Source organism: Chlorocebus sabaeus, chromosome 4, assembly GCF_047675955.1.
Source record: "Chlorocebus sabaeus isolate Y175 chromosome 4, mChlSab1.0.hap1, whole genome shotgun sequence".
NCBI lineage: Eukaryota > Metazoa > Chordata > Mammalia > Primates > Cercopithecidae > Chlorocebus > Chlorocebus sabaeus.
In genome coordinates, this window is record NC_132907.1 from 3,503,096 (window position 1) to 3,519,045 (window position 15,950).

At 38.9% G+C, this 15,950-nt stretch overlaps 2 protein-coding genes across 18 annotated transcripts in view; both read left to right on the plus strand.

The window, feature by feature from the left end:
- The window catches only part of ARB2A (ARB2 cotranscriptional regulator A), a 481,527-nt gene that overhangs the window by 340,577 nt on the left and 125,000 nt on the right, over positions 1-15,950 (plus strand). For 12 of the 17 annotated variants that reach the window (XM_073014612.1, XM_073014598.1, XM_073014605.1 and 9 more), the window contains one exon: positions 8,541-8,577. The exons of the other annotated variants lie outside the window; for them this stretch is intronic. In XM_073014612.1, the coding sequence (XP_072870713.1) occupies positions 8,541-8,577 (37 nt within the window). The remainder of the gene's footprint in view (positions 1-8,540; positions 8,578-15,950) is intronic. 17 annotated transcript variants of the gene reach the window in all.
- Positions 8,586-15,942, plus strand: POU5F2 (POU domain class 5, transcription factor 2). The gene has a single exon (XM_007978521.3). It carries the CDS (start codon positions 10,467-10,469, stop codon positions 11,583-11,585), a length of 1,119 nt encoding a protein of 372 aa, XP_007976712.3. The 5' UTR covers positions 8,586-10,466; the 3' UTR covers positions 11,586-15,942.

Below are 15,950 nucleotides of genomic sequence, written 5' to 3' on the forward strand. Positions count from 1 at the left end.
CGTTAGCTCTGTCTGGGTCACTGCCCTTGATGGATCTCTCTATGTCTGTTTATTGACTCTGGGTGTTTTTCTCATCTGGCTTAGCCTCTATGCCATGTCTTCATGGCTTCCAGTCTCCCCGACCTCAAGACTGTTCTTCTAGCCCATGGAATCACATCCCCCCCAGCCCACATGTTTCTGTCTTCCCCTGCCTGACTGTGGTTTACCTGGGTTCACTTGCCCTTCACTTCCCTTTGACGTGGGCTCTGTGTCTCCCTCAAGCCACAAGGCTCACTGTCTGCTCTCGCCTACACATTCTGTGTGCCCCCATGTACACCTTCTCAGCCTGTTCTGTCTTGTCATAGACAAATTGACAGCAAGTCACCAGTGATAAATCTGTCTGCTGACCAGAATATTCCCAAAACATACATCTTCAAAGAAAACTGCATTGATTTCTAGAGGTGATTTGGAACATCTAAAATGCATATTCTTTGGTACTAAAACAAACTTTGAAAGTGAACATTAGGCACTATACATAGGCCAAATATTCTTTATTTATAAAATCTCAAGATGTTCAGAGTTGATTATCAGCACTTTAAAAGCAGGAGTATACTTTTTTTTAAAGTTTTTACTTTTTCATGTTTCTTAAAATATAGTCTTTTTCCAAAGGAAAATAGTTCTATTTAATGATAAATTTTGAGAGATAATTTGTTTGGATTAATGACTTCATTATGTAGGTGCAAAAATTAATTTAACTGATATTTGACGTCTAAATATTCTTTGAGACTTTGTGCTAGCATTTCTGTCCATAGTGTCTGTTAATATCCCCTTCAGTCATACATATCTGACCCTAACTATTTAATATATTGTACCAATAAATGAAAACATTTTATACCAGCTAGTTTATGGATGTTTTGCATAACTGCATGCCACAATCCTTGACAGAATTCAGTTGTATTATATAATTTCTTAATTTCTGAAGTGCTATAGAAATAACTTGTTAAAAAAGTTGGGGCAAAAAAACATACACCCTTTCTTAAACTTTTTGTAGCAATGACTTCTATAAATGAGACTTTTTAAGGAGACCCTGAGTTAAAAAGTTATTGATAATCTAAAAATTGGCATGAAGATGCTTTTGTTATTAGCTAATACTTCAGAAGTTTGAAGAAAATAATGTAAAAATTTTCAGATATTTTACTTTTATTTACTTTTTAAAAATTCTCTTCAAAGAAATTTAGTCTTCTGTCAATATTAATTTATATGAAATAGTAGCTAAATTTCTCCTCAGTTTCCAGATGGAAGGTGATTAAATTTAAAATAAGACATGTTGGCTGTATATGATGGCTCATGCCTGTTATCCTAGCACTTTGGGAAGCAAAGGTGCAGATAGCTTGAGGCCAGGAATTTGAGACCAGCCTGGGCAACATAGTGAGACCCCATCTCTACAAAAAAATAAATAAATAAATTAGCTGGACCTGGTGGAGCATGCCTATGGTCCCAGCTACTTGGAAGGCTAAGATGGGCAGATCGGTTGAGCCTGCAGTGAGCCATGAGTGTGCCACTGCACTCCAATCTGGGCAATAGAATGAGACCCCATCTCAAAAATAAAATAAGACATTGTTAATTTAAGGCCACAGATATGAGTGATTAAATATAACCAATATGTAAGAAAACTGCTGTATGTTAAATTAGAGGTACTCAGTTTGAATATTACAGTGACAAGTATAGTCTTCCATAATCACTCTAGTTTAGATTTTTGCCATATTTTTCTTATGAAGGAGTAATCACTCAGAGTTATTTGTTTCTGCTTTTCTTCAAAAACAATATCAAGCATATAAAAATCAGCATAAGTAGCAAGGCTTGAATTTTTAGATAATCCAAATTTAATTATTTTACCAATTAGTTAATCATCTTCAATTCTTCCCCCCAAAATTAGAGCCTAATTTCATGTCTTACCCCTAATTTGAGTTATTCTTGATTCTCTTGAGGCAAGAAACTAACTGTAAATATTTATTCTTGAATTCCACAAAGATATATTGAACACCTAATCTGTATTAGGCACCAGTCTAGGCTCCAAGGGTACAAAGAGTATTAGACATGACTTCTGCCCTCAAGGAGCTCACAGTCTCCTAGAAAGAAGTCTTGTGTTTACTGCAAAGATTCTCTTCTTCTAGTCAGAGAATGATCATTGAAATGGTTGGTGGGGTTGGGAGTAGGGGAAATAAAGGGCTTCTGAGCTCTTTTAGAATCCAAGAGTAATTCTTAGTTCACCAACACCCTTTTTTTAAATGACACTCTAATGTTATTGAAGTGTTAGTGCATCTTCTGAAAGTATCTACCTTCCTTCCATACTGTCATGAAAATGTGACTTTTTACTCTAGATATTACAGACAAGTATATGTTACTTGTCATTTCAAACTCTGTAATAGTAGTGTGTCAGCATTTACCAGGAGGATCTTTGGATTTATCATTACTGTGGGAAATTTGTATTCTCCCAAAAATGTGGACAGTTAATGGCCAGATAAATATTCACAATCATGCCGTCTGTAAAATGGGGTAAGACTAGTATCATCGCATTGGGTTATATTGAGAATTAAGTGAAATAATTTATATTCTTAAAACAGTACCTGGTATATAGTAAGAACTTCATAATTCTTCACTTTGCATAGTTTTGATATACACAAATTTTTGTTACCATAGTTTAGTTAAATAACATCAATTCCCCAGAAAACAAGATTCAAAATTCAGTTACCACAATATATTACCTGTAAATGCATTAAGCACAAACTTTGCCACTGGCCCTTCAGTCCACAGATCTCTATGTGAATAACAGATGCACATCATGATCCATGGCCAATCACATCACTTTTTTCAAACTCTGTTACTGATTAGTCACTTCATATCTGCTTTCAGTTCATGTACAGATGGCACTGTCTCCCATTTTACAAGAATGGATGATCAAAAGAGAGACTTGACCAACACACATAACAGTGCGGTAAAGAAATGAAACACTGGAAATGAAATCGAAAGTGTTTATGACAAAAAAGATAAAGATATCCCAGAGAAAGTGACACTGGCAAACGAAAAAGCAAGACAGAAAACCTCTCATGTTAAATGAACTCTCAGAGCTATTTCACAACATTGAAAGTGCAAAGGATAAGACGTTGAAAGCTGATTCAAACTTAAGATTATGACATTTTGCCCAGGCATAGAAAAGATATGCTTAAACCATACCATAAGTGATATGATGAAAAGAAGGCAAGCACTGATCAATATACTTTAAATAAGTTTTTTTACATAGAAATAAAGCACTTTAATTCTCATTCTTTCTAATGTTTAAATTACAGTGTACTAAATAAAATTAATTTTATTATTTTTCCTTTTTTATTTTTAGCTGACAATAGAGGCTTTTTAATATTTTGACAAAATTTTAAAGGTCATAGAAAAATCATAATTTATCCTATTGATTATTATGATCACTTTGCATGTTTTCAGCTTGTATGGTCATTTTTATAGTCCCTCATTATCATCTGAAGCAAGAACTTCCTGTAGTTGTTATTAATAATTATTTTGTCCAGCAAGTCAAGTATTACAGTTTCAGGGAAACTGTTCATTGCTTTTCAATATTTGAGAATTTAAAAACTTTGTCATGTCTTTCCTGCCTCTGTCTTTGCATTTTCAAAGTGTGTAAGTTCTAATTCTAATCATGTCTTATCACAGGATTACCCTCAGAGCCTCCTGGTATAATATACAGCAGTACAGTATTTAAACTCCTTATTTTACAATTCTTCAATATTCTACCCTATTTCTTCATTCTCATAAGTCTTCTACTTAAATTCTATGCTAACCTTTTCCTTTTATTCTTCTTCCTGCTAATATTATATTCTTCCATACTCTTCTTCAACCCCTGAATGCCTATCAGTTCTTTAATACATTGTCTTCCTTTCAAAATGACACCTGCCCTAGAACATATCCTTAAGAGAAACTTCTTTGAATTCCTTGGCTTCTTCTTTATGTTTCATCTACATGTCTGTCAATCAGAAAAGACCAATGTCTTGCTTGAATTTAAATTATTACAGAAAATTTTATGTAAGCAAAATGCAAAATTCTAACTGGACATTGACTAGATTAGCACTTGCCAACAATGGCATGATTGGCAACAAAATAAGAATTAAATACTGTGCATTTTCACTGTATACACCTTTGTACCTCTTGAGCCATGTGATTGTATAGGTGAATATTCAAAAAATAATGAAATTTACATTAAGTGAATCATTATAATAGAAATCTTGCTTTCAGTTTTCCACTCACAGTTGGTTTGATATAATTACTGCCAAGAGTTCTGAGGCTTTCGGAAGACGAAAGCTTCATTTGCCTGACGTTTTCTGCACACACATAGAATGATGAGCAGGCTGCTGGGAGCTTGAGGAATGGACTACAGGCAGATAAATTTTGATTTGGGCATGAGTATTTTGCTCAAAGAGAGGCTGACAACCTAGTTTGTTCTCTTTAAGACCTTTGGGATTATAGTGAGGTGACTGGAAGAGGATTCAGTTTGATAAGCTGACTGAATGCTGTCTGAATATCTGTCAGGTTTAAAATGCTGAAAGAAGTTTTTAATCTATATATTTAGGTAAATTTTGCTTAGAATTTTTAGTCTGGTACTACCTCTTGAATTTTCCATGGTCATTGCTGCATTTAATGCTAGTTAAAATAAGAGTTCATTTTTCAGAAAAAAAAAAAAGCATCCGTGTGGCTCTGTTTGGCTTGTTTCAGTTCAGTTTCCTAAAGAGATTCCAAGGAAATTCTCAGGGGCCTCAAACTTGTGATGGTAATAGCACCAAAGTCAATTAATTTGGAATCTCTTTAAAAAACAAAAACAAACAAACAGAAAAAAACATAATTCTCACAACACCTAAAAGAGTTATCTGCTGTAAACAGAAATTCTTTTCTACTTCTCATTTACTTCTCTGAGCCCCTATCACATCATGATTACTAGTTTCCTTGGTCATAAGCTGTCATTTTTGTTAGTATATTTTACTGTGCAGTGCAATGAAAAATTTTTCGTTAAACCAGTTGTGCATCTCCTGCTCTAAAATGGAAGCAGAGTGATAATTTGAATGTAGAACATAGTGACTGCACCCTGACTAGAGTAATCAATGCAAGAGCATCCTTAAAGCTTTTCTTCTGTAACAAGGGCAAACTCAGCTAAAAAGTTTGTTTAAATCATGCTTGGCATAACAAGAGCCTTGAAACTTTATCTGTCTCTGACTATCTATGAATATACCTGACTCATCATCATAGTGCCTTTCAACTCAGCCCCACTCAGCTCAACTGCTCTTCCTGCCTTTACAGATATTTAAAATTCCTTAAGGCTTCTGGGGAAGGCTGCAGGGTTTTTATATTTAATATTATTTTATTTTATAGCATAGGAAGTTCATAGCTCATGAATATCTCAGATATGCAAAATAAAATGAAGGACCTTTTCTCTGTATACTCTTAAGTCCCCTTTTGTTCTCTGACTATGTGGTGGTTATGTCATATTTGTGTCATGAGTATTTGTTTCAAAGCAGCAATTACATCATTACAGTATTACAAAGCAGCCATTTTTAAAATACTAAAAAGAACAGCAGCAAAAAGAAGTAATGTTTTGGAAAAGTCCTTCCTAATCTTAATCTGAAATTAAAGAAATCAAAGAAATTCTGTTAGCAACACTACTACATTATAGCATTTCTCCACATATAAGAATAAAAGCATCTTGTATTACTGTTATTTACAAATGGCTATTCTTTCATCCATGTTCTTGTCCTCTGTTATCTCCTGTACAGAAGAGTACTATTATCTATTATGAAAATTATCTTGAAAAGCAATAAATTATCCTATTTAGTAACTACCTTGATTTGATTAGCTCTTTTTCTATCTTATTACAACATAAATGTTCTTATTGTATATACTTTATTAGTTTTTCTTAATTGCCTAACTTATCTTTGATGGCTCACTTTTCTTTATACAGTTTAGTGAAGATCCACACAAAGGATTGACAGTTAATCATTTCAGTGTATTTTCAGGTAGTTTCCAGTGAACTGAATTGTAATGTGTGATGTTAACGCTTTCACTGTGAAGTGGGAGGCATCGTTCCTTAAAGTAACTCAGCTGCCAGAGTTTTCCTGGATTACTGACTTTACTCCCTGGATCCAGAGACGGTGTTCCCAGTATCTAGTCTCTGCATCTTGTCTTCTGCCTTAGCCTTTTGTCTTGCTCCTTTATCATCAATATGATTCTTGAGGTCCTACACCTTTCCATCTTAGTGGCAATGCCTTTGCACCACAGTGCCTGGTCAGTGCTAACTTACTAGGACATCTGCCGAGTGGGGAGACAATAAAGACCAGCACCATCTAGTCTGCCCTGCCCTCTCTCTCTAACTTGGATATCATTCTTAGATCTTCTGGTCGCTTCTGTTGCTTTATTGCAGTCAAAAAAGAAATTGGTTTTTTTTTTTTTTTTTTTTGGAGATTCTGCTATAGGGAAGTAGAGCTTCTTATAGACTCTTGAGCAAAGCCATGTCCTCCTCTCTCTCGAGTATGAGAAGCCTTTGGGGGAGATACATTTGGAGGAATGATGAAGCAAAGATCACCTTCCTATCCAGTAAAATAACTGACCAACAGAATGACATAAAAAGCAGATCACTTCCACATCCAGATGTTTTCATGGACTTACTATACTCAGAGCACTGTGACTGGCTTGTGCATTAGCATGTTACTTGGCACATAGGTACAAAATAAATCCTATATCTATAATATGAATTTAGGAGGTTCCATATCTCTTAGCTGGATAACTAAGACATAAAATTCCAGCTGTTTAAGGCAGCACAGGTATGTGAGTGGACATGGCAGTAAGTTCAGACGGGAGGGATGTCACTGTGGTCCAGAGTATAAGGCAAGACTTCCCAAAACTATCAAACTTGAACCAAACCTTACAAGAATGTTGATTCTTAACTCTGCGTCCACTGTTTCCTGCTTCCTATCATTTGTGGATCATGTCAGTTGCTTTTGTCTCCTTAGAATAGGGAATTCTTAAGGAGAACCTAATAATAAAAATCCTGATACTTTTTATTTTTAAGCATTTCTGCTTAAAACAACTCTTTCAGAAAACCACCCTTGATTCCAAAGATCATAATAATAGAAAACTTCTCAACTTCCCTGCTCTACTGACATTTTCTCTTCTCCCTCATTTAGATTATAAATATATAGGACACTGGAATCATGTGTTTCTCATCCTTACTCTGTAATTCCCTATGGATAAGACCAGCCTGATTCTTACACTGTAATCTAATCACTTACTAAGAGTGATTTTTTGTTAAAGGTGATGTAGCAGCCTTTCAGATAGCCCAGCACAAACAGCACCAGTTGTCTTGGGCATTCCCATCAACTGCCTTCCTCTGATCTCTATTCCTGTTCTAACCAAACATGCTCCTGCTTCCTTTCCCTGCTAACCCCATTTCCATAGGAAGTTGAATATACTTTTAAGGAAATGGCAAGACTTCCCTTAAGAATATGGGCTTTTCTTTTTGGCAGCACATGCGTATAAACCGGGAGATATGCATGTTAGTAGATGAGATCTGACCAAGTACAAAGAAAGCCTTAAGTGAGAGCATCCAAGTAAATCTTAAAACCCATCAAGGTAATATATGGCCCATTTTTTTTTTTGAGACCAAGTCTCACTCTGTCACCTAGGCTGGAGTGCAGGGGCGCGATCTCGGCACACTGCAACCTCCACCTACAGAGTTCAAGTGATTCTCCTGCCCAGCCCCCTGAGTAGCTGGGATTACAGGTGCACGCCACCATGCCCGACTGATTTTTGTATTTTTAGTAGAGATGGGGTTTCACCATGTTGGTCAGGCTGGTCTTGAACTCCTGACTTTGTGATCCACCCACCTTGGCCTCCCAAAGTGCTGGGATTACAGGTGTAAGCCACCATGCCTGGCCAGTGTTACTTTTTAATTTAGTAAATGTTTGTAGCCACTGTGTTTTAACTCCGTTTAAATATAATAAAGCTTTGCTCACATCTGTTTGAACTCACGTTTTCTAATTCATTAAAAATATTTTCATTCAACTATTGTTTTTAAACCACTAATGAACCTTTTTCCTTCTTGTGAAAATGGGCTGTTGGCCAGGCACAATGGCTCATGCCCGTAATCCCAGCACTTTGGGAGGCCGAGGTGGGCGGCTCACGAGGTCAGGAGCTCAAGACCATCCTGGCTAATATGGTGAATCCCAGTCTCTACTAAAAATACAAAAAATTAGCCGGGCGTGGTGGCAGGCACCTATAATCCCAGCTACTCAGGAGGCTGAGGCAGAGGGATCGCTTGAACCTGTAAGGCAGAGGTCGCAGTGAGCCGAGATCGCGCCACTGCACTCCAGCCTGGGTGACAGAGCGAGACTCCGCCTCAAAACAAAAGAAGAAGAAGAAAATGGGCAGTTTTCAATATGTGGACCTTAGCATATATATTGCTTTCTCTTCTTTATCCTTCTTTGTGATCCAACTTTCATTCTGTTTGGCAGATACTGATTGCCTCGTGATTTTGAAAAAAAATAGCATGTAAGTATACCTCGAGAGAGTAGATACCAGCAAAGTTATTCTTAAATGAACTTTTGTATATTGCAAGCTGTTTTCTATAGACTGTCATCTTAAAATCTAATTAAAGGCAAATATGGAAGTCTTTTTGCCATTAATGCTACAGAGATTCATTTATTTAACATTAAATAAATATTTCTTGACTTCCTTCTGTGTTCCAGGTATAGTTCCAGGTGCTGAGGATCTAGCAGTGAACAAGACAGACAATGACCCTGCTCATAGCCAGCACACATTCTAGCAAGGGTTACAGTAGAGATACAGATGACCCGTAACTAAGTACACAGCCTGAAGCGATGGCAGCCAATTTTCTGATTCTTTTCCCTTTACCATTGCTTCAAGGCCGCATCTGCAATCTCAACACAACACAACACAATACAACCTGTAGTGCTGGGTTGAATTTAGTCTCAATGTTCTGCCTTCATCTAGGAAAAAGTATTTAAGGGCCCAAGAAGATGAGGCTAGGAAGGAGATGGTAGATTTCAGATGTTTTAGGAGACCCAGTATATAAGATTTGACACCCTATGGAGAATAGAAAAAGTCAAGAACAGCTCCTAGGTTTAAGCTTGGGTGACTGAGTTAGTGATAACTAGCTCAAAAGTCCCGGGATTGGAGGCAAGTTTAGAAGTGCTGATAATGAATTTGACTAGGGGCAGTGAAAAATACAAAACTGGAAATCAGAAGAGAAGTCAGAACTGAAATACAGATTTGGCTGTTACCAGCATTTCATGTAAATTTTAAAAGGAAAAGGAGCAAGAAGAGTAGTCAACTCACCAGATACAGCAGTCATCTGGCAGTCATTTGCCAGATACGGCAGGATGAGGATTTTTTTAAAAGGCCATTGGATTTGACAGTTGAAAAATCACTGATGACTTCAAGAAGACCAATTTCAGTAGATGTGGGTGGGGACAGAGCCACATCATGGTTAGTTTAAAGAATGAAGGGCTGTGATTGTCTAGCCAAGGTCATTGTGCTCTTACTCTTTGGAAACTTTGAAACTGAGGTCAGAGCTGCTCTTTCTCCGCCCGCCCCCTCCTTAGCTTTCTCCACACAGGGCCCACAACTGGATGCCTGAGCTAGGGGCATGATGGAGGGACAAATTAAGATCATTGGGTCTCTGGTGGGATAAGGGCCCAAGGATAAAGGAGCCTGATGTTGGTGAGTCAGATATTGCAGGGAGCATCCTCAGGGGGTCAGGCCAGTTCAGAGACCTGTCTCTAGAGTGGGAAAGAGAAGACACACACCTAGATCTCTGTTGGTTGAGGAAACTCTGGACCAAGAAGCTGGGTTAGAATGGGAAACAAAAGGACTTTCAAGGCTGGGGGAAGAAACATGGAATTAGTTACAAAGTTCTGCCCCAGTGAGGGAGTGGAATCTGGCAGTTTGGGGTGGAGTGGTGGGGGTAGAATCTGAGGCAGTAAACTGATGTGAACTAGAAACTCAAGCGGGGATGCCTAGGTTTCTTAGGGCACAGGTACTGGGGATGTACAAAGAGGAACTATTGGCAGTACTTGTGACCATAAAGATAATAGTGAGGGGGCAGTGTATGAATTGAGGGTTCGTCCCAGCAATATCTGGCATATAGATATTTAATAATTATTTGTGAAGACAAGAAGTTAGGTAGTTCCTGGGGATCAGGGGTCCTGAGTTTCTGAAGAGCCATAAGAAAATACCTGGGTTCTATTCAGGGAGAGGATGGAGGCAGTGACTAAGGGACTCCAGACAGCTTGGAGATGCAAATCCCAAAAGGGAGCTTTGTACCTCTATGGGAGTTGGAAGCAAAGGTCAGGGTCGAGGGCTCACTCCCTTAACCCTAGGACCCAGGAGTTCCTACGGATCTGCGAGATTTCCCTCCTATGCACAGGCACCCTTGGCCTGTAACGCCTTCTCCGCCCACTGGGGGGCGGGGCTTGAGGGGGCCGGTGGCTGTTCTGAAGCCTCGAGGGCCATCAGTTCCTACCAGAGCTGCTGCGGGTGCCATCCCACCCATGGCCGGACACAGGCCCTCACACCACTTCTTCCCCCTTCCAGGCAGTGGTGGGGGCGGTCCCAGAGGGCCAGTGCCCCTGCGGGTTGACACCCTGACCTGGTTGAGCACCCAGGCGGCCCCTGGCAGGGTGATGGTCTGGCCAGCAGTCAGGCCAGGGGTCTGCCCAGACCCTGAGGTGTGGAGGATTTCCCCGGCTCCTCTGCCACACGAATTCCGTGGCTGGATAGCACCCTGCAGGCCCCGTCTTGGAGCCGGTGAGGCAGGGGACTGGTCGCGAAGCCCCTCCGAAGGCGCCCTCCCTGGGCCCTACATTGCCCTGCGGAGCATCCCGAAGTTGCCGCTGCCAGAGGACGTCTCGGGCTTACTGAAAGAGTTGCAGCAGCTGGCCAAGGAGCTGAGGCGGAAGAGGTTGAGCCTAGGGTACTCACAGGCCGATGTGGGGATCGCTGTGGGAGTTCTATTTGGGAAGGTGCTTAGCCAGACGACCGTCTGCCGCTTCGAGGCCCAGCAGCTAAGCCTTGCCAACATGTGGAAGCTGCGACCACTGCTGAAAAAGTGGCTGGAAGAAGTGGAAGCAGAGAACCTTCTGGGCTTATGCAAAATGGAGATGATCCTGCAACAGTCTCGGAAGTGGAGACGGGCAAGCAGGGAGCGACGAATCGGAAACAGCCTAGAGAAATTCTTTCAGCGGTGCCCTAAGCCCACGCCCCAACAAATCAGCCACATTGCTGGGTGCCTCCAGCTGCAGAAGGATGTGGTTCGAGTTTGGTTCTATAACCGCAGCAAGATGGGCAGTCGATCAACCAATGATGCTTCCCCACGGGAGGTTGTGGGGACAGCCGGGCCTCCTTGCCCAGGGGCACCAGTGTGCTTTCACCTGGGACTGGGGGTCCCAATGGATATCCCCCACTATACACCTCTCTACTCTGCGGAGGTAGCCCACTCCTCTGCCGCAGCCACCGCTGTGGGCCTTCTCAGACTTTAGGGCTGAGGGACTTGCCCTTCGCGGCACGGTTGGAGAGGGGAGAAGGGAAAACCCAGGAAATGTCCCTGGGGTTCATTTGAGGGCTTTTAGCATTAATTTCTCATTCACTGTCTAACGAAGTTAAGGATACATAGTAGGGAATGGGGGTTGGAATTGTTCAAGGAAAACCTGGGAGAGAAGATGAAGTTTATTGCAGTTTTGTGTTTTCCCTTTGTTTTTCCCTAGCATTGATTTCAAGGTGCATTACAGTATATAGATGGTTTCGATATTTTGTTCCTTTTTAAAATTAAATATTGTGTCTGTTATTCCTTGTGGTTATCAGTAAACATAGGGTTTAAATTTTTGTATAAACACAATACTAAGTGAAAAACTCAAGTCACAGAAGACTCCCTTAGTATACAATTTTTTACTTAAAATCAAGCAGAACTGTATGTAAACACAAATACAAAATCCAGGATAATAGTTATCTTGAGGGGATGACCTGAGCATGTGATAGGGAAGAAACACACAGAGCACACCTAGAGCCTTTGCTGAAACACCTGAGCTTTCTTGGAAGATTCTTTTTTTTTTTTTTTTTTTCCTAATTTACCTTTTCATTTCCGGTGCCCCAGCTTCATGTCAGGGTCTCAGTTCATCTCCCCACTTTATGCAGTCCCGTGGGATTATGTCCTGTCCTGCCACAGTCACTGTATTTTAAACTCCTTCGTTACTGAGGTTGGCAAGCTGGACAGCCAGAGCTTCAGTCCCAGCTGTAGCTTACTCCTCCAGTCCCTGGGAATTTCCCTTACTTTCTCTTGATCTCTTATATAGTTTTGAGAGGATATTTGTAAGTTTATCCAAACTTCCCTGTTGGTTTTTGCCATTATACATCAAACCACTCTTGTAATTTCCTCTCTGAAATTGGTCCTTTCAGTTTTTCACGTCTACTTTGGTCAATTTTGGTCACCATATACCAAATGGAAATCATTCATCCCTCTGTGTTTTCAGATCTGCTGCCACACACCTGCATGCTCTATTTATTGTCCTGGAATTCTATCAGTATGTCTTATATCAGAGTTTATGTCTTCTTTCTGGATACTAATCTTGTCAATTTTTGCTTTTTTTGTAATCAGTCTTACAAAGGTTTTATCTATAGGTATTTTCAAAGTATAAGCTTTTTGACTTATTCTACTTAACTACTATTTTTATTCCCTAGTTAATTAATTTTCACTTCATTCTTCTTAATTTTTTCCTAGTTTCTTCTGGTTTCTTTCATTGTTCTTTTTTAAATAGTTTTTAGATGAGTGCTTAATTTCTTTTTTTTTTTTTTTTTTCTAGTGACTGTATAGAAAATAATTCTTGTGGGCCCAGGAGTGTAAATCAGGGGCCCAATGAGAGACTTAACTCTGGGCTGGGCACGGTGGCTCATGCCTGTAATCCCAGCACTTTGGGAGACCAAGGCGGGTGGATCACGAGGTCAAGAGATCTTCTTCATGAGGCTGTAGAAACTTTACCTTTCCCTATTTGTGATAAAATATAAAATTTGCCATTGTAAAAGTGTAAATTCAGTGACATTAATTACATTCACAATGTTAGGCAACCATCACCACTATCCATTTCCAACATTTTTCCATCACTCCAAACATAAACTCTTCTCATTGAGCAATAACTCCGTTCCCCTCCTCCCTCCCCCGGTAACCGTTAATCTACTTTATATTTCTGTGAATTTGCCGGTTCCAAGCAGTTCGTATTCATGGAACCATAAGACATTTGACCTTTTGTATCTGGCTTATTTCACTTAGCACGTTTTCAAGGTTCATCTATGTTGTAGTGTGTATCAGAACTTCATTCCTTTTTTATGACTGAATAATATTCCATTGTATGGATATACCACATTTTGTCTATCCATTCCTTTGATGATGGGTACTTAGATTATTTTCATTAATAGCCAAAGGGCTATTGTGAATAATACTGCTATGAACATTTACATATAATAATCTATTTGTTTACCTGTTGTTTTAGTTCTCTTGAATGTATACATAGGAGTGGAATTTCTGAGTCATACGGTAAGTCTGTGCTTAACTTTTTGGGAAACTACCAAACTGTTTTCCATAGTGAAGGCACCATTTTACATTCCCACCAGCAATCTACAAGAGTTCTAGTTTTTCCATATCCCTGGCAACACTTGTTTTTTTTTTTTTTTTAAATTATAGCCATCTTGGTAGCTGTTAAGTGGTATCTCATTGTGATTTTGATTTGTATTTCCCTAATGACTAATGATGTTGAGCATCTTTTCATGTGCTTATTGTCTATTTTGTATCTTCTTTGAAGAAACGTCTATTTGAGTCCTTTGCCTATTTTTAAAATTGGATTGTTTCTTTTCTTCATAGAGTCTGGATATTAAGCCCTTATCAGATAGATGGTTTGCAAATATTTTCTCCCATTCTGTGGGTTGTCCTTTCACTCTTTTGACTGTCCTGTTTCAGTCAAAAAAGTTCCTTTTTTCCATATATATATATATGCACACACATACCATTGTGGGTCACTTGAAATTTCATAGGAATTTTAGGATCAGTTTTTCCATTTCTGCCCAAAACACCATTGAGATTTTGTTACAGAGTGCATTGAACCCTCATATTGCTTTAGGGAGTGTTGTCATCTTAACAATTTTAAGTCTTACAATCCATAAACACAGGCTGTCTTTCCACTTATGTCTTCTTTAATTTCTTTGAGCAATGTTTTAGTTTTCAGTGTACAAGCCTTTCACTTCCTTAAAGTTATTTGTAGGTATTTTATTCTTTTGGATACTACTGTAAATGGAATAGTTTCCTTCATTTCCTTTTCAAATTGTTCATTGCTGATGGATAGAAATACAACCGAGTTTCCTGTGTTGATTTTGTATCCTGCAACTTTGTAGATTTAGTTCTAACTAGTTTTTTGGTACATTCTTTAGGGTTTTCTACATGTAAATAGTGTCACCTGTGAATAAAGATAGTTTTGCTTCTTCCTTTCCAATTTAGATACCCTTTCTTTTTCTTACCCACTTGCTGTGGCAAGAATATGTAGTACTGTGTTGTATAAAAGTAGCAGAAGGGTACATCCTTTTCTTGTTTTTGTTCTTAGGAGAAAAACTTTCAGTCTTTTCATCATTGAGTATGACATTAGCTCTGGCTTTTTCATATGTAGTCTTTATCATGTTGAGGAAGTTCCTTTTTTCTTAGGTTATTGAATGTTTTATATGCAAGGGTATGGGTTTTTTACCGTTTCTCTGGGATAAATGAAAAATGCTTAAGGGATATATGAAATCCTATGACTATTTCATAAGATTATGCTAACTACCAGTACCACTACTTCCTTCCCCAGTACTACCATCACCATTGCACCCACACCTAAGATACCTAAGCATTTTTTTCTCCTACTGTAAGAGTGGTTATTTTTCTGTTTTGAGGGATCTCATTCTCATGACATCTTTGTAAGAATAAATGACTTACCCGGGGTGATGAAAATAAGTTTTAAACCAGATCTTCCATAGTCCACAACATGAAACAGCCCATATGTAGCTCAGCTTTCAGGAATGAACTTTTGGTGAAGTACTTTAAAAACAAAAAGTCAAGTAAATATTGATGCTGCACTTACATTATTCTAACTCTTTAAAAAGATTACATAATTATAAACAAATTGTAACAACTTTAATTTTCAGAACATACCTATAAGCTGTATTGTTTCAGGTGGACAATGGAGATGTATCAAGGTTACACATATACACTTGTATAAGATTAGCTTGAGTTGTCAGTTTATTTACTCAAGAATATAGAATCACGTTGGAAATATCATGGCCACAAAGCCTGTGTAAATGAACCATATATATCAGCACAGCTTCCCATGGTCCAGCGTCCTTTATGACAATGCCCAAAATACAGCACTGGGTAAAAAGTGTGGAAATGAATTCCACACTATAGCTTTTTTATCCTTAGGGCTACATCAATGCTCAAGAACAACTTAATGTCTGCTCTTAATGCTTCCATTTAAGAGAATGTTTGGAGATGTTAAGCTTCTTCTGGTTCTTGGACCAAACTCAGTGACAGTGAATCCACAACATCATCAAGCAGAAGAATCTGAATTAGTGCCTGGGTCTCTGATCCCAGCTTACAACATCCCAGTGAGACCATTTCCTCCACACAAGCTACAGGGACCCAGCTTAACAAATGTGTGCTTTTTCTTCTTGTCAGTATCTAAAGGTAGAGCACTGAGGATCCATGTAAGTTCGTGAAAATAGAGCCAAATCCTAATTGCTTATCTTTAGATTCAATAGGTGACTAATCACTTACTATTGGATTATCCCACTAAAAGTCACACGGCACCAACTCCATTTCATCCTTTTCCTAG

Bases quoted from the DNA above. Each gene is read 5' to 3' on its own strand.
- POU5F2 (XM_007978521.3), top strand. From the start codon at position 10,467: ATGCACAGGCACCCTTGGCCTGTAACGCCTTCTCCGCCCACTGGGGGG.